Genomic DNA, 25,037 nt, shown 5'->3' on the forward strand with positions numbered 1-25,037 from the left:
TATCATCTGAACCTTTGGCCATTGAGGTTACACCATCAGTTTAATGAGTAAATATGTAGCATTAGGGAACGCTACTTTGGTATTTTCAACCTAGGACCACTGACCGCAGTTGCCAACTACTTAACATTGAAGTTCTGTATACATCATCCTTATCGGTGAGACAAGCAGACTCGGATATATACTTATAGGAACAACCCAGGAAATACATCACTTGGGAAATTCAGCAAAATAAGTATGCCAATGAGTGCAGATTATGATAATAAGACACTCCCCATTGTAACATGGCCATCATCCGCTGCACTACACCAAGTTTTGTTTACATTAAACAGAGCACTGTTTATTGGTAGAACGAACAGTAGATCAACTAAAAGAGACTTAACTCGTGAAGCGGTCAGGCAGGCTTAGAGTAGATCAATAATTATGTCTATTCTCATGGCGAGTCTAGCAGGTTATGCCCACTACAAAATGGCGCCCCGCTTTCACTACCGAGCTCTCTTACCAGCGGACTTCAGTTATATCTACATCAAACTGAGCACTGTCCCTTGGTGTTATGAGAAGTAGATTAACTATAAGAGTTTTAACTCGCAAAGCGTTCAGGCAGGCTTAGAGCAAATCAATTATGAAGTTTACTTCTATGGCGAGCCTAGCTTACATTGCCCATTACGAAATGGCGCCGCGCTTTCACTACCGAGTTCCTTCTCCAGCGTAGGACAGTCACATGGTATGCGCTATTACGCTTTTAAACGGCGCCGTGGAACGATCGTGTTGTTCCTGGGCTGAGTAAACGCCAGTTACGAACAGATGCACGGTGAGTGTTGTTAGAAAGCGGAAATCTTGGGGATTTGGACTCGAAACAGGCCTACGAGGGGTGATCTGAATCTGAAATGTAAAAAGAGGTAGTTGTGGAGATGGAGGGGCACTGGCATCTCTATAGGGGATGTATAATGTGTAGGCAATGATTACCGGAGACATGGAAGCATCATTTTAAACGGGAGGGGGACACATCCATATTACAAAATATACAAGTACAAAAACGAGAGTAAGCATGTATCTTTTATCATGTATTATACATTACAGACTCACGTTTGGAGCGAAGCAAACGGTGCCTTGAACGCGCACAGAGAGCCGCAAGGTCCTAAGGGTAAAGGTATGCCCAACGCGGGCAAAACCCTGGTAAATATATGCCATATGGGGGGTTCTATAAGACCAATAGGACATTCGCCCTATTTCTAACAGGTTACCAACCCAGTTGTGCTGTTGTGTGTGTGTATATTCTCTTTTTGTCTCCCACAGAATGGTTTTTAAACGAGAACATTGAGGTGCAGGGTGAATGGAACAGACCCCACGCCCTGAAGAAGTTACCGTGAGTGTTGTCCAATGGTAACGAAACATGTCGGCATTTTAACACATGAGCTATCACGCAGCTGAGAATAAAGTATACAAGCCAGTGTGATTCAGCTCTTTTAGATATTATTACATATCACTAAGGGGTTGAGACGTGCACATATTCCAGCACAGTTTCTTTTTCTTTCTTAAACATACACCCTAGCACCTATTTAGTTTATCACTAGTATCAGACACTATTTCTTGCTTTTGGAGTGTTGGTAGCTGATGATGAGAAATTGAGGTAGCAGGCGAGTACCATCCTGCTTAACCCTCTTTGGTGGCGCTACCGTGAGGCACCAACACTCCTCTCACTCCTTTTTTCTTCCATTTTTCACTTCACCATATTTGGGTGGGGGAGACATAGGACTAGTATACACAGATAGCCATTCTGACACACCACGTAGACAATTTGTTTTTCGTCCTCTTTTTGTGAACTACACCGTAAATTAGCTTAGACGATAGCATCGCAAGCTACAAATGAGGGTCTAATATTCATAGCCATCAATACGGATGTATAAACTATTGGGCCACACACAAAGACCCCAGTCTCACCATTCCTACATCTGTATTTAAAAAGTAAGATCCAGGACTCTTATACAGCTGTGAATTATCCAATCCTTGGACGGGGTTTCTGCAACAGTATATGGTAATTCTTCTAACTTCTCTATGTGTAGCACAGTGTATGTTGTGTCCTTCTAGGCCATGATGGTTTGTTATTTTGTAAGACTAAGGGAAAAACAGACCAATGACATTAAGGTCTTTCCATGGAATGCAACCAGTACAGAGCATCTGTAGAGTCCAACTCAGTAACATAAAAACCATAAGCTGCAACTGCTCTTGTAAAGACGTCACTCTGTTTGATGACGAAAGCAGACAATACAATGTTACCTAGAGAATATATCCTAGTAGGTAAGGTGATCATACCATTGTCTACTACTGCCAGAGCTCTATCTAAATTTACCCTGCCAATTTCACACAGTCTCTCAGCAGCTTCCTGCTGTGAAACCATCCACACTTCATTGTATATAGCATACAGAAAGCACTTTTGAGGTGGACTTCGAGGACCTACCAAAAGGTCCTGTAGTCCTATGTCATCAGAAAGAAGGGATAAATAAGTGTTGTTTCACCTGAGACAACGTGGAGCGTTTAAGCCAATCAAGGCACAACTTTCCAACACTGTAAGTTGTCACCACCCCAGAGTGTTGGGTCTGCACGTAACCTATTGATCCTAAACCGTTAGGTGTTGTCAAGAAAACGTGCCCGACATCCGTTAGTATCCAACCATCCTCTCTGATAGGTACATGAATAAATTGTGCCATTGCAAAGTATGTTCCCTAATGTTTCCTCTGTGAAGTGAGTGGTATCTCACTCAGTTCACCACATTGAATTAGAACATCCTCCAGTTTTGATCGCAAACCATTCCTCAATTACTTTGTATTGTAAAACTGACACAAGGTAATCAGACATAGTGAAACCACATTCAAAAGAGGACCAGTCTAATGTAAATCGAGCCCAAGACACAGAGAACTTGTAGGAGGCTCTGTAAGAAAGTGCATATTTTTGCATGGTTGTCCTTACTTTTTGCTTAACTGCTGATGTACTTTGACCGAGTGTGCCCTGGGCTCCTGCCAATCAGGTACCCAAGGCCTATGTTCTTTCCCTAAAACTGCACTGAAGACAAAACCCAATTGGCCCTCTCTGGCCACAGGTCAGCCCCTGGTAAATTGTACCACAGGTACCCAGGGCACTGTGACCAGGGAAGGCCTCTAAGGGCTGCAGCACTTATTGTGCCACCCTTAATGGCCCTGTACCTTTACACTCACACACTGCCTTTGCGTATTTTGGCGCAGAACAAAAAGAGTCAACATGGCCTACAACCCACTGCCCTGGCATAGATCAGCCACCCCTCTAGCTGGAGGCACTATGCCAGTGGTGAGGGTACAGGTGCAGGAGCCCTGTACCCCAACAGTGTCTAAGCCAATTCTTAGAGATTGTAAGTGCACTAATGCCATTAAGAGTATATGCTGCTGGGAGTTTGTCATTACAAACTCCACAGTACCATACTAGCTTTACTAAAAAATGGGAAGTTTGGTATCAAACTTCTCAGCACATTAAACCCACACTGAGGCCAGTGTGGGATTTAATGAAAAATGAACACAGATGCCCCTGAAAAATGACCTAACACTAGTATCCAGGATGAGTGGCTGCCTTTGTGAGCTTCCCCAGGCCTTTTGCTGCTCCCAGCAACTGGTCCTCATCGGTTCGGACCCTCACTTTGGGAGGGAAAACAGGCGGGAAAAATCAAGGAAGGGAGGTGTGCCCACCTTTGCCAACCCCACCGCTCAGGTGGGGAGGTGACGTGAAGCACAACTCCCAGTCCCCACCAACTTGCACATGGGGGGACCCAGCCAACCATAGTGAGGCATATGCCCCCCTACCACTTGAGGGTGGCATAATAGAGGGTGTACCCACCCCAGGGAAGGGACCCATTGGGCCCAACTTTTACTTACCTGAAACACCACTAAATCTAATATTTAGGGACACCCCCAAACCTTGCCTCCTCAGACAAGCAACGACCAGGAAGAAAAGAAGAAGGACCGAACAGCCGTGCTGAAGCTAAGAGGAGGACGCCCACTAACTTGGCCCCAGCCATACCGGCCTATCCCCACCTCGAACCTGCAGAAGCAAAACTCCAGTGTGTCCTGCAGCCAGCAACCTCAAGAACACCGAGGACCTGCCCTGCTTTCTAAAGAAAAGACTTTGTCTTTCGTGAACACTGGATCAGTTCACCAACAGACTCTGGCTCTGGCCAAATCCGCAAGTCTGCACCACTTTGCACCCATCGCCCACGACCCAAGTTCGAGTGGCCCAACACCACGAGGAGGTCTCCCTGGCGATCCTGACCAGAGATCTGGTGATCTTTGACCTGCCTCGAAACTCCCAGCAAAGCCTGCAGCCTCTTTCTGGAGAAAGGTTGTTCCCTGTTGTTCCCCTGGTATGAACAACTATGGAAGCCACGTGTACCTTTTGTGATGCATAGGTCAGGCTGCAGTCTAATAGGTGGGTAAGGGATGTTAGTGTTCTGTCCGGATTTCTACTTGTCCATGGTCTCTGCACCTTTGGATGTATCTGGTCCACTTGGCTGTGTAGCATTTTCTGGTGCTCGGTTTTCTTGCCTCCGTCAGAATTTCCACTGTTCTCGGGGGCAGGTGAAGGTGCCCAAACTATGTATTCAGGAGCCACGCTTCTAGGTTGTCTGGCTCTGGATGCGATGTACTTTTCCGTTTTGCATCTTCTTTTTAAAAAATTGCCTTTATTGGCATTTATAACAAGAGACAAAATGAAAAATCACTGAATTCATGGCAATCAATGATGTTGTCTGTCAAACACTGAACAAAAACCGAAACTTAGGAATAAAATAAATATAGCAGAAAAAAAGTGGGAGGGAAGAGGGAAAGGAGGCGAAGGCGCAGGACCTCCACCTGTGTCAGCTATGATCTCCTGCTCAGTGCCTCACATGGTGTATTGTCTGCGGGAAGCCACCTTTCCAACATCCTGGGCCCAGTGCCTGCAGACAGTTAAAGCCTCTCTCGAGACAGGAGCTGCCGCTCTCAGCTACCTCTTCAATAAGGTCTGTCAATCTGAACAAGCTCTCAATGGTTTGTGGTGACTATATAAGGGCGATGTTAGGATTGATGCGCCCTTGGAGGCATCGAAGATGGACCTGTAGAGACATCTCTGGGCCTGTTTTGGGGAGTTTTAGAGGATTTTGATGAGCTCTCACTCTACTCAGAGGACAAGGAGTCTTCTTTGTCCTTAGGCCTCTGCATCCAAGTTAAAAGCCTTCCTTTACGGTCTTTAAGTGTCTTAGTAGAAAAGGTACGACATACCTTGCAGGCTTTAGGTGAATGGTCCGGATAAAGACAGTATGCTGGTCGTCGACATGTAACTTCTTCTTGTTGCAGGTACCACAGGGCCTAAAAAGGCCTTTTTTAGGAGTGTCTGACATGAAGACAGATGAGACTTCACTCAGAGAAAGATAATCCTGAAAAACAAATCACTTGAATCCAAGAAACAAGCGAAACCTGAGCAGAGCTCAGTGAAGACTCCCTTAGCATGACGTGCGGTAGAAAATCTGCGGGACTTGAGCTCCTTCCAGGAAGGTTCCAGAGGGTGGTGGTAGCTGATTGGTTGCTCTCTAAGAGTTTGGTCCTTATTACAAAAGGACCTAGATATGTTACTAATGTGAGGCCTTAGGCCTATCTCTCTCTATGTCTAGTGGGACATTACTTTACTTATGTATCGGGGCCTCCCATTCTGACGACGGGGAATGATTCAGGCATGTGAATCTATGAAAGATACCCTAAACTGGATAATTCAGGACTTTCAAAGTTGGCCTGAAGCTCAAATGTGTGATACAAAGACTGTATCATGCAGTAGTTTGCCTGGTCTAGGTATCTTCTTGCTAAGCCAGCACAGGCAGCCCTTCCATGTGGGAATTGGGCTCTACAGTTCAAGTCTAAGGGTCCTATCCAGTGAAAGTAGAGAACCCCCTGACCCCATTTCCACCACTGCAGGTAACACCCGTCTTCTATCGTTTACACTTCTCTTATGCAAGAGAACACTACTCTCACGGCTACGGCCGTGAGTCTCTGACCATTAACCTTGGTGCTGGCAGTCACTGGTTTAGAGTCCCACTATGGCAATTTCCAGCTGAGGATACAGTCTACAACCAGACACTGGCAAACCGCTCCCTTCCTTTGGGCATCCAAACCCCTTAATTCCAGGGTGACCACAGCCTGTGAGCACGCAAACCACACATACTCTGGATTTTGCCAGTCTGACCCGTTCAGTACTACTCTAGAGAAAACAGCCAGTCCACTACACCGAGTCTTCTGAAAGCCAAAGCATAAAGCAGTCTATGTTGGATTGTTTGGTATACGCTAAACTATGCAGCTGTGGACGAGAAACAAAAAGCGTAACTATTGACAGTATTGGAAAATAGTTATTTTTTTTACTTTATTTTTGCTGCTACAAGAATGTTTGCATTAGGAACTTTTTACACAATGTTTTCATTAGGACCTTTTTACACAATAGCTTGATGGCCGATTGAGAGGAATCAATATTTTAGTGTACACATTTGTTGTACTGACTGCCTCCCATGTTAAATCTTCCTTAGCTCTTCACATTCTAATTGAGTCATAAGTGAGCTTAAGGTTTCGCCCCCAATGTTGAAGAAATCATGTTTCCTTATATTAATCCATAAAAGATGTAAAATCAGCACGTCGCCAGCAAGGAGTGATAGCCTTATTTAGCTGCGCCACACTTGGCAATGACTGCTTCTTTCCAGGGTGCCACGCACACTTTGGATTGTCTACAGATGGAGATACAGAGTTAGGCCAACCAGATTAACTTTTTCTAGGCAACCCAATTACTTTCTGTTTCAGCATGCCTGTCAGCTCATGAATGCTGTTTAGAGTGACTCCAAGGTTATTAAATCTGCACTGCTGCTGAAAAAGCAGTAAAATATATTCAATGCATCACAGAATGTCCTGAGGCGAATGCTTACTGTGGTTAGTCCCGGAATGGTATACACAAATACGTCACATAAAATACAAAGAAAACAACTAGCAAATGTTTACGGGCAATTGGCAGACTTTACAACCCGTAAAGATTGTCACATTTGTGTACATATATTCACCTTAATGAACTGTGCAATGCCATCTGGGACACCAGTCTTGCTCAGTTTCTGTAAATATTCGATGATGTCACCAGTCTGCAAGCCAACACTGACAGCAGCGTAGAGAGAGTATGCAGTTAGTTTGTACTCGTGTATGTGGACTGGTCTGCACACAGGTTCGGCTACAGCCACCAGAAAATCTTGGGCATATCTGTAAACTGGTGAGAAGGCTTCAAGGAATATGTGGCCATCGGGAGCCTGTAAAACAAAGATAAATCATATTATACTAGTATAAAGTGCTAATGAAGTTTGTAAAAAGGAATGTGCAACACCAGGATTATGATGGGACTGGGGAAAGAGTAACAGGAAATTATGGGCAGGACGACAGTATCTCATAGTGGAGCAACTTCCAGTCTAGTTTGAGTTGTGACCCAAAAAAAGCAATATTAGTAAATTCATTACATAATTTGGCTACTCAGAGTGCTGGAACAGAGGGATTTAAACACGTGATTAAAGACAGTTCAACGAGCAGAGGGGCCTTCATTGCAAAACAACCAGAGTGCTAAGGTCGATCAGACAGACCTTGAATCAGCTGGAACACGATATACGCAAAACAGAGTGGAAGTATTTCCGTAAGAGTAGTCCTGAACACCTTGCCACCCAACAGGGGAAAATCACCATATATGGGGACAAGGCTCAAAGGGAAACTTAATCTTTAGAGAACTATGCCAGGGCCAGACGCTATGGTGAGGGGGACCGCCCCCCGCAAGAATCCTAGCCACTAAACTTACTCTACTCCTCCACCATTAATAATTCAACTGAGTGCCTGCCCGAATATTTAGACTCGATCGAGGTGCTGTGGCTGGGTGAGTCACACCGCGCCTACCTCGACAAACCCTTCGCCACTGAGGATATAATTCAGGTGATACACAGTATGCCAGGAGATGAGGCCCGGGGCTGGACAGGCTGACTGCCTCCTTCTCGAAACATATGCAACTTCATTAGTGCCTCATCCCTATGCTGATTTCCAGGAGTTGATAGACACAGGCACCCTACCCCATCCATGAGGGAAGCTGTAATACTGACACTGTTAAAACCGTGAAAACCCTTCAATATCCGCGACTCATATCACCCGCTATCCCTGATCAACCTAGACAATAAAATACACACCAAATTACTCGCTGATTGACTACAACCCCTTCTCCCACTCATAGCCAGACCCGGACAATCTGGATTATTTCTGCAACGATTCATAACACATAACCTACGCACATTCTTCGTGGTATTACATCATCTAGACTCATCAACTGGCTCTTGATGCCACAAAGGTGTTTGATACCCTGGAATGGTCCTACTGGTTTTCAATCCTATCCAGAACATGCTAGCACACCTTTATTCAGCTGATCCGCATACTTTACACTAACCCCACTGCAAGACTGTGGGTGAATGAATTACCTCTCGGATCCATTCCCAATTACCCAGGACACAAGTAAGGATGCCCTCTATCCCCTCTCTTCTTTGCTGTTGCAATGGAGACCCTAGTGGCTCGGTTACGCCAGCATCATACCACTAAAGGACTGGGAATCACCGCTAGGGGACTGATCATCTGACTATACGCAGACGATATTTCACTTTACATACAAAACCCCAAGGTAAACCCACACCCCGTGTTAAGGGAGGTCACTCGGTTTGGGGGACTGTCGAAATAAACATCAACCTGTCCAAATCGATTTAATTCCCCTTCACAGACGCCACACACCCCTTCAAGCTGGAATACCCCTTAACTTGGGCAGGAGGCCCTGTCAAATATCTGGGAATTAGGCTAAGCCGCGATACACACCAACTCTAGAACGTGAACTATGGTCACGCAGTAAAGTGGCTGGAGGGGAAAATTTCCACCTGGTCAGAGTGTCACTGGACAGCAGGAAAGCCATTGTGAAGATGGTTGTATTGTCAAAATTCTTGTATCATTTTGTAAACCTACCACTGCCACTTAACCACACACTGTTCAAATGGCTTCGCTCCCTCATGGTGGCCTTAGTCTTAGTCAGTAGTTTTTGAGAAATTAAGAAATAAAGATAGTGCTATCTAGAGGCACGGAGGATCAGCGCACCCTCCCGATCACGAGCTTCATGGTAATTGGTTGTCAACACTCCAAACCAGGAAGTGTTGGCAGCCATCTTGTGCCTCTGTAGAACCGAGGCACAAGAAAACTGAAAAACAAAAACGCGCAAAACACGAAAAGAGGGCAGGGTAGAAACACCCTGACCCCCTAGGCCTGCTCAGGGGGTCTCACAAGGACCCCGGGGCCCAAACCCCCCAAACCCCCCCCCCCTTTTTTTTTTTTTTTTTTTTTTTTTAAATCGCGGGATGCGCGGAGGACTGGGAAGTCTTTGGAAGTCACGAGGTATGTGACTGCTCCTTAGGATCATAGTGCGCATGGGCATCGGCTCCATCCTCAGATTGTTTTTCGCCAGCAGGGAAATGATGGAGCCTTGTAAGAAACAGGACGATGCCCTTGTACACCGCATCTAAATAAGATAATACTGGAAAAGAAAAAGGAAGCCGGGGAGGTGGGTGGGTGTGTGTAGATCTGCAGCTCTACATGCCAAGAACAGATGCATACTGGTAAGCAGCATATTCCGTTCGAGGCATATGAGCTGCAGATTACACACTATGCATAGATTGTATAGCAGTCCCACTCCTTAGCGGCGGCCACCAGTATCTGTTGCAGGAGTCTGAAATAGGGTTTTGAGTACAGCTTGGCCCACACTGGCTTGTTGTTTGGATTGCACATCTACACAATAGTGTTTGGTGAACGTATGTGGTGTAGACCATGTAGCTGCTTTGCAGATGCCATCTATTGGAATGTTGCCGAAGAATGCCATAGAAGCCCCTATTTTTCTTGTAGAGTGGGCTCTAGGAGGAACAGTTAAAGTACGTTTTGCTTTGTGGTAGCAAATTTGTATGCATTTAACAATCCATCTGGCTATCCTGGACTTAGATATGGGATTGCCTTTGTGTGGTGGTGAGAAAAACGAAAAGTTGTTTGGTTTTTCGAAAAGGTTGTGTTCTTTCAATGTAATAGAGCAATGCTCTTTTAACATTTAAAGTATGAAGAGCTCTTTCTGCAACTGTGTGTGGTTGCGAGAAGAAAACGGGCAACTCCACAGATTGATAAAGGTGGAAGGGGGAAATGACTTTAGGGAGGAATTTAGGATTAGTGTGGAGAACCACCTTATTGTGATGCATTTGTAAGAATGGTTCCTGAATAGTTAGGGCTTGTAGCTCACTAACTCTTCTTAGGGAAGTTATGGCCACTAGGAAAGCGACCTTCCATGTTAAGAATTGTAGCTCACATTTATGTAGAGGTTCAAAAGGAGGTCCCATTAGTAGTGTGAGCACGATATTTAAATTCCACACAGGTGAGGGTGGAACTCTAGGAGGAATTATCATTTTGAGTCCTTCCATAAAGGCTTTGATGGCGGGTACTCTAAATAGTAATAAATGTTGTCTAGTTTGTAGATATGCTGCTATAGCAGCAAGGTGTAGCCGAATAGACGTATAGGCTAAGTTGCACCTTTGTAGGTGTAGTAGGTAGGTTATGATGTGTTGGATAGACATATCTAGGGGATTGATGGTATTGTTATGGCAATACATCACAAATCGTTTCCACTTGGCTGCATAGCAGGCTCTAGTGGTAGTGCGTCTAGCCTCCTTAATGACGTTCATACAGTCAGGATGAAGGTTAAGGTAACCGAATTCTAAGATTTCAGGAGCCAGATCGCAAGGTTTATCTGAACTGGGTCCTGGTGTCTGATCTCTCCACGGTTCTGGGTTAAGAGGCGTGGTGAGAGGTGTAATCTTTGATGCGGGACTACGGACAGTTCCAGCAATGTGGTGTACCACGGTTGTCTGGCCCAAGTTGGAGCAACTAGAACTAGAGTTAGTGAGTGTTGCCGTAGTTTGCGCACCACCAGTGGTGTGAGTGGGAGAGGCGGAAAGGCGTACACAAATCTGCCTTACCAGTTCATCCATATCGCATTGCCTTTGGACAATGGGTGTGGGTACCTGGCGGCGAAGCTTGGGCATTTGGCATTTTCGTGGGTAGCAAGAGGTCTATCTGTGGTTGCCCCCACATTTGAAAGTATGGTTGAAGAACTTGTGGATGGAGTTCCCACTCGTGGCTCTGTTGTGTTTGACGAGTTAACACATCTGTTATGGTGTTTTGGACTCCTGGGACGTGTTAGGCTTGGAGAAATATGCTCGGAGGTATAGCCCACCTCCATATGTCTTGTGCTAGCTGGGAGAGCTGCAGAGTGTGTCCCCCGCCTTGTTTTTGGATGTAGTACATGGCTGTCATGTTGTTCGTGCGGACTAAGACAGCCTTGCCCGATATTTGTTTTTTAAATGCTTTTAAGGCTAGGAATATGGCTAGTAATTCCAGGTAATTGATGTGGAATAACTTTTGTTGAGGTGTCCACCTGCCTTGCATGGTGTGATGTGATGTAATAGGTGAGCTCCCCAGCCGGAGAGCGATGCGTCCGCTGTCATGAAAATCTGAGGAACTGGCTCTAGGAACTGTCGCCCTTTGGAAAGGTTTTTGATGTTCCACCACTGCAGAGAGCGGGGAGTGCGACCGTCTACCAACACCAGATCTGTTAGATGACCTTGAGCCTGGTTCCATTGGCGTGCTAAGCACTCTTGTATGGGACACACATGGAGTCTTGCATGAGGCACTATGAATATGCAAGAGGCCATCATCCCTATGAGCTGCATGAACACTCGAGCTGGGAGCGAGTGATCCGGCTGAAATTTGGGTAGGCGAGCGAGAATGCTCGCTATCCTTGCTGGACTGGGATATGCTAGCGCTTTTGAGGTGTTTATTGTGGCGCCGAGGTACTGTTGTGTGTGAGAGGGTTGCAGATGAGACTTGGTGTGGTTTACTGTGAACCCCAGGTCGTGGAGTAATTGGATAGTGGCGTGAGTGTGATGAACACACTGGTTGTACGAGCTGGCTTTTATGAGCCAGTTGTCGAGGTATGGGAAGACGTAAATGTGTTGTCTTCTTAGATGGGCTTAGACTACTGCTAGGCACTTTGTGAATACCCGTGGTGCTGTTGTGACTCTGAAAGTGAGTACTTTGAATTGATAGTGCTTCCCGTCCACTACAAACCTGAGATATTTTCTGTAAGCAGCGTGTATGGGAATATGGAAATAGGCATCCTTGAGATCTAAGGTTGCCAGGAAGTCGCCCTGTAAAAGTAGAGGGAGGACTTGCTAAAGTGTGACAATGTGGAAGGGGTCTGATTGTATGTACAGGATTAGTGGCCTGAAGTCTAGAATAGGTCTCAGAGAGCCATCCTTCGTTGGTATGAGAAAAAACAGGGTGTAAACTCCCATGTTTTGTTGGTGCAGGAGAGCTATTTCTATTGCACTTTTGTTCTGCTGACATTGGATGCTGTTTGGGTGGAATGTTTGGGGGGTAGAGGTAAGTTCGAGTCAGTAACTTGATAGCACTATTTGTCACACCCACCTGTCTGTGGTGATGTTGGTCCAGACAGGAAGGAACTGCTGTAGTCTTCCCCCGACAGGAGTGGAATGGTCCGGGGGAAGCGAAGGGAAGTAATTGGGCAGGGATGGAGGCAGAGCGGGTGTTAGTCTTGCCTCTGCCCTTGTTATTTTTATTGTTGCCTCGGTATCCTCCTCTGTGGTAACCTCTGGTGAAGGTGGATTGGGTGGGAGACTTGCATGAGGTGGATGGGATATTAGACTAGTATCCCCTGGAGTTGCCCCTGTAGGATGAGCGACGGAAAGAACGTCTGGGAGCTTGCGATTGCAATGCTCCCATTGCTTTTGCTGTGTCCGTGTCCTTTTTCATCTTCAAGGGACGCATCAACATTAGGGCCAAAAAGGTGTTGTTGGTCGAATGGCTGATTGAGGATAGAGCTTTGCACCTCAGGTTTAAACCCGGAAATGCGTAGCCACGCATGCCTGAGAAGGACGCTGATGTTCACTGCTCTGGAGCGGGATCTGCCACATGAAGAGCACACCTGATAGAGGTGTTGGTAATAACTTTACCCTCTTGTATTAGGTTGTTGGCCTTATGTTTGTATTTGTCCGGGAGATGTTGGGAGTAGGGACTCTAACTCATCATAGTGAGCCCTATTGTATCTGGCTAACAGGGCTTGAGTAGTAGGGCGTGGCTTAACAACATGGCCGGTTAGACGTGCTTTCACGCTACTCTGGCCCCAACGGACGAAATCCTAGGACTATCCTGGCGGGATGGAGACCCCCGCAAGCCTGCAATGATATCGCGACCCCCCCTGAGTTTGTAGATCCCGGCGGGGGCGAAATTAGCGGCCGGTGACGACGTGACGGGCGGCTGGAGATTTGCTGCAATCCGGGCTCCCAGCACGCAGCAGCCGCCAGGTTGTGATCTCGGCGGAGGACGGCGGCGGACGGCCCCCGAACCTGCTAGCGGGCGCTGGAGAGGCCCGTGACCCCAGGCGAGGCCCACAAACTGTGTTGTCGGGGGCGGCCTCGAGCGGAGGAACCGGTGCCGAGGGACGGGCGCTGCATCAGGAGCGGACTGCCGTAGCCAGACAGGGGGCGATACAGGAGCGGTGAGGCCTGCTTGCCTCTGCCCGCAAGGTGCCGGTACTTCTGGAATACTGGTGCGGCAGCCCCGGCCGACAGAGGGGTACCGCCACGAACTGCCTCGGGCCTCCTGGTGAGCTGGGAGGAGGCCTGTGATCCTGAGGGCGCCCTGCTGCCTGGTGTGAGGTGACTGCTGCCTCCGTGGCAGAAGGGCCTGAAGCAAACCGAAAGGGGCCCGGGGCCTGCAGGACGAGTCTGGACATAGAGCTGCTGGCCTGTGACTAAGGCCCCAGCACTGAAGGTGCAGTGCTCCCCTTCCTCCCCCCTCCCGGGGTAAGGCCTGAAACACCCGCTCCTCTGGCCCACGTTGAGGACTCAAGCAGGGGTGGTGAGGAGACACCCACCCCCATAGCGCAAGAGATCTCTTAGCGCCTGAAGGACCACAAGGCGCACAGAAAGGGCCTGGGTTATCCGCCCCGGCCGGTCTGGGACTGAAGCTCCTCGAAGGCGTCATAAGCAGGCTCCCCCGGTGCCGGAGGGGCTGGGGAGCACAAGAAAAGGCCCTACGCACTTGCCTCGTGCATTGGCGGACCCTGGAGTTGCACGGAATTGCGGTCCGCGTGGAGAGGCCCAGTGGGGGCATACAACAATCCTAACTGGAGCAGGGCGCGACCGGGGACATAGCGTCACCACTGAGGACCAGGGCTCTGGTTTGCCGGCGGTGACCTGCGCCTGCGGGGGGGATCCTGTGGAAATCCACACGCAGTAACTGACCTAACGGGACCCCAGGAAACGGCATACCGAGGTCGCGCCGGGTATGGGCAAGGACAGGCCCCTTCGGGGCGCCCAAACAAATAAAATAATGCAATAAACGGTTCCGGGCCCGGCGGTGGCGGATCATCACAGAACAGTCCCAGACCACGAAACTCCGCAGGATGCAGCGGCCCGAGACAAGACTGACATACTGGAAGCAATTCGTGACTCCAGAACGGCGCTGGAATCCAAAATGGACAGAATGACCATGGACATTAACCACCTGCGCCTCGATCTCAGGAAGGTGTCGGATAGGGGTACCACAACCAAGGGTGACTTGAATGCTTTGCAAACGGAGCTGCGGGAAACAGTGACGGCCCTTCGGGACCACACGGCTCGGCTGGAAGATAGGGCAGACGATGCAGAAGGCCGGTCGCGGAGAAATAATCTCAGTTTTTTGGGATTACGGAAAAAGTGGAAGGGCCGGCGGCAGACCTATTCCTTGAAGACTGGATCTGCACAACATTTCCAAACCTCCGTTTCTCCAAAATGTTCGCTGTCGAGAGGGCCCATAGGTCGCTTGGGCCGCCGCCACAACCTGGAGCCCCACCCAGAGCCATGATTGCTCGATTGTTCAACTTTCGAGACAGAGACGCGATCCTGAAACATATCCGCACTACTGGGCCGCCCAGATTTGAAAACCAGGATATCCATATCTTCCCGGACTACACGAAAAAGGTGCAGGACATGCGTAATGGCTTCCTGGGTGTCAAACGTCGGATGCGAAACCTCAACATGAAATATAGCTTACTGTTCCCGGCCCGGCTTCGAGTTCAGTATGACGGCAAGGTGCATTTCTTTGATAACCCTGCGGAGGTAACGGACTGGATGGACTCCCTGGGTTTGGCCAGCCAAGACCAAAACCACGGTTGGCAGGAACGAAGGAGGCGAAGTGGGCGACAGCGGAACCAACACCGACACGAGGTGGAACAACGGTCGGGAACCCAGGAGCGGACGGATGGAGGACGTATCATGGTGGGACCAGATGACACACTCCTCACGGAACGGGAGGCGATTCCCACACAGAACCAGTTCTCTCCGCTATGCCTGGTACAAGAAACACAATCGGACCTGGGGGGCGCCACCGGCCAGGTGGGGGAGGACTCTGACGCTGGCTGATTGGCAGACTGGGAGCTGTGATCGAAGGGGTCTGGGTCATGGACAATGAGTACATACTCTGCACCAAAGGGCACTGGACTTAATTGAGGTACTTGAGTGGGGGGGCCAAGGGCCCGGGGACTCGATGGGGGAAAACGGGAGAAAAGTTTTTGAGGGGGGTCACGCTATCCCGCTACTGTACTTGTTTGGAAGGGCCGGTTGTAGTGTGCTGCGGTGACCCGGCTAGACCATTGGTCGGGCGGGGTCACGCGGTGCCAGGCAGCCGGTTACATGTTGGTGGTTGGGAACGGGGTTTCTTCTCTCGTGAAAGTAGGTGCTTTGAGAATAGTTACTTCAAGTTGGGTGGGGTGAATTTGGGTGTGGGTGGTGTTTTTGGGGCGGGGTTCTGAGTCCTCAGACCAGGAGTGGGTTATGAGAATGAAGGGCTACTGCTTGTGGGTGGGAGGGGCTGGGGGATCTACATTTTGGTTCTGTTGGGGATGTTGTTGGGGATGTTGTCGGGTCTGGTCATTGTTGTACAGGTAGAGGTCTGAGACGATCATACTATGGGCGGTTATGCTACAAAGCGATAGGGGGGCTCCTACATTATTATGGGGCGCGACGCCACGCACATCTGCGGACCCATGCCAAGTGACATACAGGGATATAAACTACTGACGTGGAATGTTCGGGGGCTCAAAACAGGGTCAAGCGGATCCGGGTGGCCACCTAATGGAGGCGCTATGGGCTAAGTATAGCGCTGCTTCAGGAGACGCACTTATGGGGAGACTGTCTTAAATACGTTCAACGTAGATGGAGGGGCCAGTTTTTCGATACCTCCTACACGGGGTTTGCCTGGGGCGCGCTTATATGGGTGGCACCGGGGGTTCCCTTTAAGGCCTTGCATACCAAAAAGGACCCTGAGGGGAGGTTTGTGATAGTGGAAGGGCCGCTGGACGGGCGCAGAGTAAGTGTAGTGAATATCTATGCCCCGAATAGTGATGATGGGGGTTTCTTAAGTGGAGTCTTGGGGCAGTTGGATCTGGATCCAGACACCGAATTGATTATGGCGGGAGATTTTAATTGTGCCCTTGATGAGGAATTAGACAGACACCTTCCAAACTTAGGTGCCAAACCCAAAACCAGAGAAACGATGGGCCAGATGCTTCATAACTATGGCTTATTGGATATATGGCGAAACCGCAATCCCAATAGTCGATGTGTATTCGTGCCACACACCTGCTGCCAACATCTATAGTAGACTAGATTACTTCTTTGTCCAGAGGACGGCAGCGCACCGGATAGCAGAAACGCACTATCTGGCCCGCTACTTGTCTGACCACTCCCCACTACTAATAACGTATTCGCTAGGCCGGCCGCGGTCCAAGATACCGCTGTGGAGGCTCAACACTGAAGCTTTCGGGGACCCGACCTATAAGAACGCTAGATCAACCGGGTTGGAAACCTATTTTGAGACTAACTGGGGCTCAGCAGGTACCAGGGCGATCAAATGGGATGCAATGAAGGTGGTGGTGCGGGGGGTATGCCTGTCTACTGAGGTGGGGGTTAAAAAAGTGCTTGAACAAGACCTACGCCGGCATGAGGAGCACTTGGTGGTTCTGGAGAAGAAGCTTCCCACGAATACCGAGAGGTCGGCTCAATGGGACGATACGCGACAGAAAATTGGGGACATTTGGGACTCACTGGGCAAATACAATAAAACCCTGAGCAGGCGTTGTTGGTATACAGAGGGGGATAAGGCGGGTCGGTTGCTGGCGCGCCTGATTCGGGCAGAGACGCAACCCCTCCCGATTTTGGCACTAAAAAATGACCGTGGCCGAGTGGTCAATACGCAGCACAAAATTAACAATGCATTCTGGACCCACTTATGTAGAATATACTCTGAGCCTGACGGCCCTGTGGCCCCCGGGTTGGTGGAGACTTTTCTGGCAAAGGGTGGAACTGCCCTGTGTGGACCCGGAGAGTCAAGAGGCTCTAGGAGCCCCCTTTAGGGGGGAGGAGATACGGGCGGCGATCGCCCATCTGAAAACTGCTAAGTCCCCTGGGATGGATGGTATGGCGGCGGAACTGTACAAGGAATACGGGGGGATCCGGATTCCTAAATTATTGGAAATCACGGAAGAGGCCGGTGAGTGCAGACAGCTCCCAGATTCCATGAGGGAGGCATTGGTAGTAATGATCCCCAAACCAGGGAAGGATCCCCTGCTCTCCAGTTCCTATAGGCCAATTTCAATGTTGAATGTAGACCTTAAAATTATAAGCCAGGTATTGGCCAATAGGCTCCTTCCATATCTGTGGCGACTGGTTCATGAGGACCAGTCCAGTTTCATACCAGGCAGGAACACGTTACGGAACATTCGTCGCCTTGCCCATGTTATGCAAACATTGGAGGGACGGGCCCATCAGAGCACCTTAGTGTTCCTAGATATCGAACAAGCGTTTGACTCGATCAGATGGGACTATCTCTGGCAGGCGCTTCTAAAAATGGGCCTGGGCGAGGGTTTTGTCAGCTGGGTAAAATTGCTTTATACTCATCCGGTGGCAAAGGTTCGCACAGGACGGTATGTGTCGGACATAATACCCATAGCAAGAGGGACGCGGCAAGGGTGCCCGCTCTCCCCCTTGCTGTTCGCCCTGGCCATGGAGCCATTGGCCTGCCACCTCCGTGGAGTACTTGAGGGACAGGGCATACGGATTGGGGGTTCGGAGCACATCGTGTCCCTGTATGCCGATGATCCGCTCATCTATCTGACTCGGCCGACCCAGTCCTTGCCGACCATGATCGCTGCACTGGCGTGGTTTGCTGCCGTCTCTGGGCTTTCCGTCAACAAGATGAAGTCGCGACTCTATGCGATTGGATCAGAGAGTGACTGGGAGGTGACCTAGCGTCCGGTGATGGAACTCCCTTGGGCGGCGGACACGCTCCGATATTTGGGGATGTGGATCGGCAGGACTGAGGCAGTATTTTATCAACACAATATGGGAAGGATTATTAATGGGCTTCGGGGTAGTATTGCCTTTTGGAACACGCTTAACCTCTCCTTAATGGGGAAGATCGCCTTGATCAAGATGGTGGTCCTGCCTCACTGCCTCTATACGATGCAGGGGTCCTTTTATGAGCTCCCGCACAGAGTATTCAAGGAATTGGATGCACTCCTGGTCCTCTTATTGTGGAATGGGAGGAGATGCCGGGTCAGTCTTGAGATCATGAAGCGCAGGTGGGGAAAAGGGGGGTCTAGAGGTCCCGGATTTAGAGCTCTACTACTTCGCAGCACAATTACAACACGCTATAGCCTGGCTGGACACGGATCACTCCTGGGAGCGGTCGCTACTAGAGGGTATTTATGGGAATCGACAGCTAGGAGCGCTCCTCTGGCGACCGGGGGACGGCGGGATCAGAGTCCTCCATTGGTGAGACTCGTAGTGGCACTGTGGCATCGAGTTACACGACGCCTGATTCAGGGTCGGCCGTTTGCTCCGGAGGCGGTCTTCTGGCTCATGCCACCCTTTGCTCACATAGATCAGGTGATGTCCACGGATAAATGGAAAGACGGGGGGTTGCCTGATGTTGTCTGACCTTTACCCGGATAATACATTAGTTAGTTATCAGGAGGCAGTGAGTAACTTTGAGCTGGGATCTGGGCAGTTTCTGCACTATGTTAAGATAGCGGCAACGGCGCGGCACCTGTGGCCCTCATTCCCGGAAGCCCCAGAGCACACTCACAGCCTGGTCACTATGCTCGCCATGGCTGGGGGGCGAAAATTTGTCACTCACCTCTATAGGGCATTACGAGAGGATAAGAAAAATAGGCCCCTAAAAATAGAGGATTCTTGGCAGCGGGTGTGTCCGCAGGAGATTACGACTCGAGACTGGGAAAAGATACACAACGGGGTCCGGAAGGTGTCAGTATGCAATCGCTTTAAACAAATTCAATATAATATAATACATGTGACTTATCTCTCACCCAAAAGGCTCCAGGCCATTGATAATTCCAGAGACCCACATTGCCCCCGGTGTCCGGTGCTCCGGCGGATTTCCCGCACATCATGTGGTCATGCCCTACGATCCAGACATATTGGCGAATGGTCCTAGAGGACCTGACCAGGATAACGGGTTGGGTACTTGACCTGGACCCGCGTGCTTGCCTATTGGGCCTGATTCCACTAGATCCTAAGCGCAAGACGAGTAGGCGGTTCCTGGTTCTGGGCCTCGTGATCGCCAAAAGGCGTATCGTGATCCATTGGCTAACCCAGCAGGGGCCACTAGTGGCAAAGTGGAGGACTGATTTAAGGGAGTGGGCACTAGCAGAAGAAGTGCATATGCGTAACACCAGGAGAGATAAACTACCAGAAGTGCTACTGGCGTGGGGAGTTATGATTCACGAGATAGCCACGCACACCGCACAATCCACACAGGCAGGCTCAGAGCCGCTGCATTCTGCGGGGGGGACGGCCCCAGATCCTAGGGAACAGACGCAAGGGGACCCAGTATAGGCGATACAACACATGGACCTCGAGTTACCCAGACCTGGCAGGATGGGGGGGGGTGGGGAGGGAGAGGGGAGGGAAGGGATGGGAAGCAACAGGAAGGGGTTCAGGGAGAGTTAGTTGGGGTAGGGGGAGATAAGTTGCAGTTACGTTTTGATGATGTTTATAACACTGAATAAGAACAATATCGAAAAGTGACCGGGAGGACTCCTCCACTGATAAGACTGGTGGTCTAATTCCTGATTTGTATTATCACAAAAGCAGCAGAGGCGGAAACGATTGCTGTTGCTTGATGTACATGGTTTGCTGTGCTGGAGGAACACCTAATAAAGAAATTTAAAGAAAAAAGAAAAAAAAAAAAAAAAATCAGTGAGACACCTAAAGTACATAACATAATATTGAACGGAGGACGCTGGTAATGGGGGGGGAGGGTGGAGTTGGGTGTTTGAATTCAAGGTCACTACAGTTGTAGAATACAGCGTGAAGAGTGGATTTAATTGTGTAGCAAAAATATAAAAATCTTTTTTTTTTTTTTTAAACGAAAAAAACCAAAACAGGGCTTGAGTATTTGCGAAGCGCCAAATGTTAGCTGCCTGGGATGCTGTTCTTTTGCCAGAGGTGTCCGGGAGTTTAGACTCCTTGTCGGGCGGAGCTGTATCACCTGTTGTCTGCGAATTAGCCCTTTTCCTAGCATTGGAGACCACCATGGAGTCTAATGGAACAGGGCCCTTAATGTAAGCTGGGTCTGTGGGGCAGCTTTGTATTTTTTCTCAATTCTAGGATTGATGATTCCAGTCCCGATAGGGTCTTTAAATACTTCTGTAGCGTATTTAATCACCCCTTTGAGTATGGGTAAAGTGGATGTGGATGGTGGTGTCTAAAGTGTCCATTAAAAAATCGTCTTCGACCGGTTCTGTATGTAGGTCGACGCCGTGGTACTGGGCAGCCCGGTGAATTAGCTGATTAAACCCTATGGTATCTTCTGGTGGGGAAGGCCTAGAAGGGTAGATGTCCTCTTGTGGGACATTAGGGACATCAGGCGTATTATAGTCATCCCAGGGGTCAGGGGAGCCTGGTGGACTGGGGTCATCTAGTGGCATGTTGTTGTCACAGTCTCCTGTGTCATCATATGTGTTGTCGTTATCTACCGGTGTAGGGGATGGCGTAGGAGAACGAGGTGGAGGTGGAGAAGGTATTCGAAGAGGTGATGTGGCTATATCCCTCTTTTTAGGTGGTGGAGCTGGTGCAGGCATAGCTAGTGGTCTTTTTCTGGAACTGAGACGTTTTAGGGTCTTTAGTTACATGTTTTTTGTTGAGGGTCTGGTTGAAAAAGCTCTTCTGAAGAAGGTGGGTGTTCGGTGTCGACGGCGTCAGCATCAAGGGCTTTTTCGGCGCTGGTTGCGGAGCGGATTTGGGCTTCGAGACAAGCGATTGGTCAGTCTCTGTGTGCTTCTTCGGTGTCAATGCTTTTTTCGGCTCCGAAGAGTGAGTCCGAACTTTTAGGAAGTGGCTTCTTGGTCGGCTCTGAGTGCTTGTTCGGTGCCGGGGAGTCAATGGTTGGAGTCTTCGGTGCAGAGGGCTTCGGGATGGAAGTAGCGGTCGGCCCCGAGGATGGGTGCGACCTTTTTTGGTGCTGATGATTGGGTTTGGGCACCGGTGGCAGGCAGACTCGAGCCCGAGTCTCCGGAAGGCTTGGTAGGCTTCTTTGCCGGACCCGAGGGCGGGGCATGGGAAGCAGTGTTTCGGTGTGCACCTGAGCCCGAGGGTGAAGGTGTAACCGAAGCCTTTGTTGTTGTAGGGAATGGGTCGGGGTCGACGTCTTTACTTACGACCCGTTGAGCTGGCACCACTTCTTCGACGTCGGCGTCATCGGCTTCGAAGGCGCTGATGAGCTCTTCTTCGACCCCGCTCCTCTGCAACATCTGCGCCCTCCTGGAAGATATTGTCGGGGATCGAACTCGACGAGCGAGCCATGGTCCTTCGAGCTCGTCGATCCCGGATGGTCTTCTTCGAGCGGAAGGAGGCACAAGCGGGACAGTCTCTGGCCTAGTGCTCGGGAGAGAGGCAGAGGTTACACACCTCATGCAGATCCGTTTGGGGAAACTTCGACCCACATCGAGGACACTTTTTGAAAGGCGTCCTTTACATGAGCCAGATGCCAAGGCTCAGGTCGGCCCGAAGGCCTTCTTTGACGACCGGAATCAAAGACTGTTAGAGTTGCGCGCCGAATAGGGTTCACGTTCGAGACAAAACCGTTGCAAGGGTGAAGGATTGCACGTCAAAACAGGAATCGGTAACGGTTCCGAACTAGAGCGCGAGAAACACATCCGAACCTGATGGCAGAAAAAAACAATCTGAGGATGGAGCTGATGCCCATGCGCACTATTATCCTAAGGAGGAGTCACATACCTCATGACTTCCAAAGACTTTCCAGGACAAAAACAAGTGCAAACATCTGGACCCAACACCAGATGGTGATCTATGCATAGTGTGTAATCTGCAGCTCATATGCCTCGAACACATGCTCCGATGGTGATTTTTGCATCGATAGGGTACCAGAGGCTAGTGCCGTCGACGATATAGGCTTTTTAGAGACTAATCTTCATGGATGGTTCTGAAGATGTTTTTTCATGTCCTCAGTAGGAAATGAATGCTTTCCTTTTGAGGCTTCGTGCTTTTAGATGTTTCCTGAGAGGCCTGTGTGGTAGAGCTCGGCTCATCCTCAGAGACATCAGACTTATTTTGAAGTCTCTGAAGCCAAATCAACAAGCTACCCTTTCTATCTTAAATGGCTTTGGTTGAGAAGGTTCTACAAATCTTGCAGTCCTTTACCTTATGCTGGGGGTATAGACAGTAGACACAGTTCTTATAGGTATCTTCAGAATGCAGTCTCTGCTTACCGCATGTTCCACAAGACCTGAAGAGACCTTTCTTTGAAGAATCCGACATTTTAAGAAGAAATCTGCTACATTCAATAAGAAACTAAGCAGAGCTCAGGGAGACTCCCGGTCACACGACATGCGGTAGAAAATTGAATATGCTACTTACCAGTATGCATCTGTTCTTGGCATGTAGGGCTGCTGAAATTCATATCTATGTATAGATCGCCGCCTAGTGTTGGGTCCGGATGATTGCACATTGTTGTCCTGGAAGATTCTTCGAAGTATCACGAGATAGGTGGCTCCTTCCCTGGACTACAGTGCGCATGGGCATCCTCTCCATCCTTAGATTGTTTTTCGCCATTGTGGCAGTGATGGAGTAGATACAGTAAGTGATGACCATGCTATACAGTAATTCTGAGTGCTGCAGCCGCTACAGGCGCCGGGGAGGAGGGTGGGCGATATGAATGTCAGCAGCCCTACATGCCAAGAACAGATGCATACTGGTAAGTAGCATATTCAGTTCGAGGCATGTGGGCTGCTGAATTCATATCTGTGCATAGATTATATATCAGTCCCTCCATTAGCGGCGGCTGCCCGTGCCAGCTGCAGCAGTCTGAAAAAGTGTCTGGAGAACAGCCTGTCCTACAGCTGCCTGCTGTTTGGAATGTACATCTACACAGTCGGGTGAGGACCAAGTTGAGGTTCCACACCGGTGCCGGTGGGTGTCTTGGGGGAATTACTCGTTTGAGTCCCTCTAAGAACGCTTTGATGGCAGGCACTCTGAATAAAGAGAGGTTCTGCCTGTTTTGAAGATAGGCTGCTATCGCGGTTAAATGGATACGTATGGAGTTGTATGCCAGATTGCATCGGTATAAGTGTAAGAGATAACAGATGATGTTTTGAATGGATGCGTCCAGCGGGCTAATGTCATTGTTGTTGCAGTAAATGACAAACCTCTTCCATTTAGCTGCATAGCAAGCTCTGGTAGTGGGTCTTCTGGCCTCCTTGATGATATCCATACAATCAGGTGGCAGGTTTAGGTAGCCAAACTCTAAGACTTCAGGAGCCAGATTGCCAGGTTCAGCTGTTGCGGATCTGGGTGCTGAATTTCGCCATGGTTCTGCGTTAAAAGTGCGGGTTTGATCCGCAGCCTTTGATGCGGCACCACGGAAAGTTCTAGAAAGGTGGTGTACCATGGTTGGCGTGCCCATGTGGGAGCAACTAGGATGAGTGTCAGTGAGTGCTGTCGCAGTTTGCGTGCCACTAGCGGTATTAATGGCGCTGGGGGAAAAGCGTACGCAAATCTGCCGGACCAGTTTATCCATATCGCATTGCCCTGTGACTGCGGATGTGGGAACCTGGCGGCAAAGCTTTGGCATTTTGTGTTTTAGTTTGTTGCGAATAGGTCTATCTCTGGATGACCCCACTGTTGGAAGTACGGTTGGAGTACTGACGGATGTAGCTCCCACTCGTGCATCTGGTGGCTGTGTCTGCTGAGCAGATCCGCCATCTGGTTGTCCTTGCCCGGGAGGTGTTCCGCCATGAGGAATATATTCCTCTGAATGGCCCACTTCCACATGCTCTGAGCCAGATGAGACAACTGTGGAGAGTGTGTTCCTCCCTGCTTCTGTATGTAGTACATGGCAGTCATGTTGTCCGTCCGGATCAACACGACTTTGTTGCACAAGTGTACTTTGAATGCCTTCATGGCTAGGAAGATTGCCATCAGTTCCAGAATGTTGATGTGCATCTTCTTTTGCTGTGTTGTCCATAGTCCCTGCACTGTATAATTGAGTACATGAGCTCCCCATCCCTGGAGAGAGGCGTCCGCTGTCAGTATTATTTGCGGAACAGGCTCTTGGAACGGTCGGCCCTTGCAAAGGTTTTGTGGATTCCACCAATGCAGAGAGTTGTATGCCCGACCGCTCACCAACACTAGGTCTTTCAATCGTCCGTGAGCCTGATTCCATTGACGTGCTAAGCACTCCTGAAGCGGGCGCATATGTAGTCTCGCGTGCGGGACTATGAAAATGCAGGAGGCCATCATGCCTATCAACTGCATGAACACT

General features: G+C 49.3%; 1 protein-coding gene across 6 annotated transcripts in view; it reads right to left on the reverse strand.

Annotated features, from left to right (window-relative positions):
- Positions 1-25,037, reverse strand: part of ERCC3 (ERCC excision repair 3, TFIIH core complex helicase subunit) — a 1,429,399-nt gene that overhangs the window by 1,302,997 nt on the left and 101,365 nt on the right. For all 6 annotated transcript variants that reach the window (XM_085640927.1, XM_085640925.1, XM_085640926.1 and 3 more), the window contains one exon: positions 7,088-7,324. In XM_085640927.1, the coding sequence (XP_085497053.1) occupies positions 7,088-7,324 (237 nt within the window). The remainder of the gene's footprint in view (positions 1-7,087; positions 7,325-25,037) is intronic.

The sequence above is a fragment of the Triturus cristatus genome, chromosome 2_2 (assembly GCF_964204655.1).
Source record: "Triturus cristatus chromosome 2_2, aTriCri1.1, whole genome shotgun sequence".
Lineage (NCBI taxonomy): Eukaryota > Metazoa > Chordata > Amphibia > Caudata > Salamandridae > Triturus > Triturus cristatus.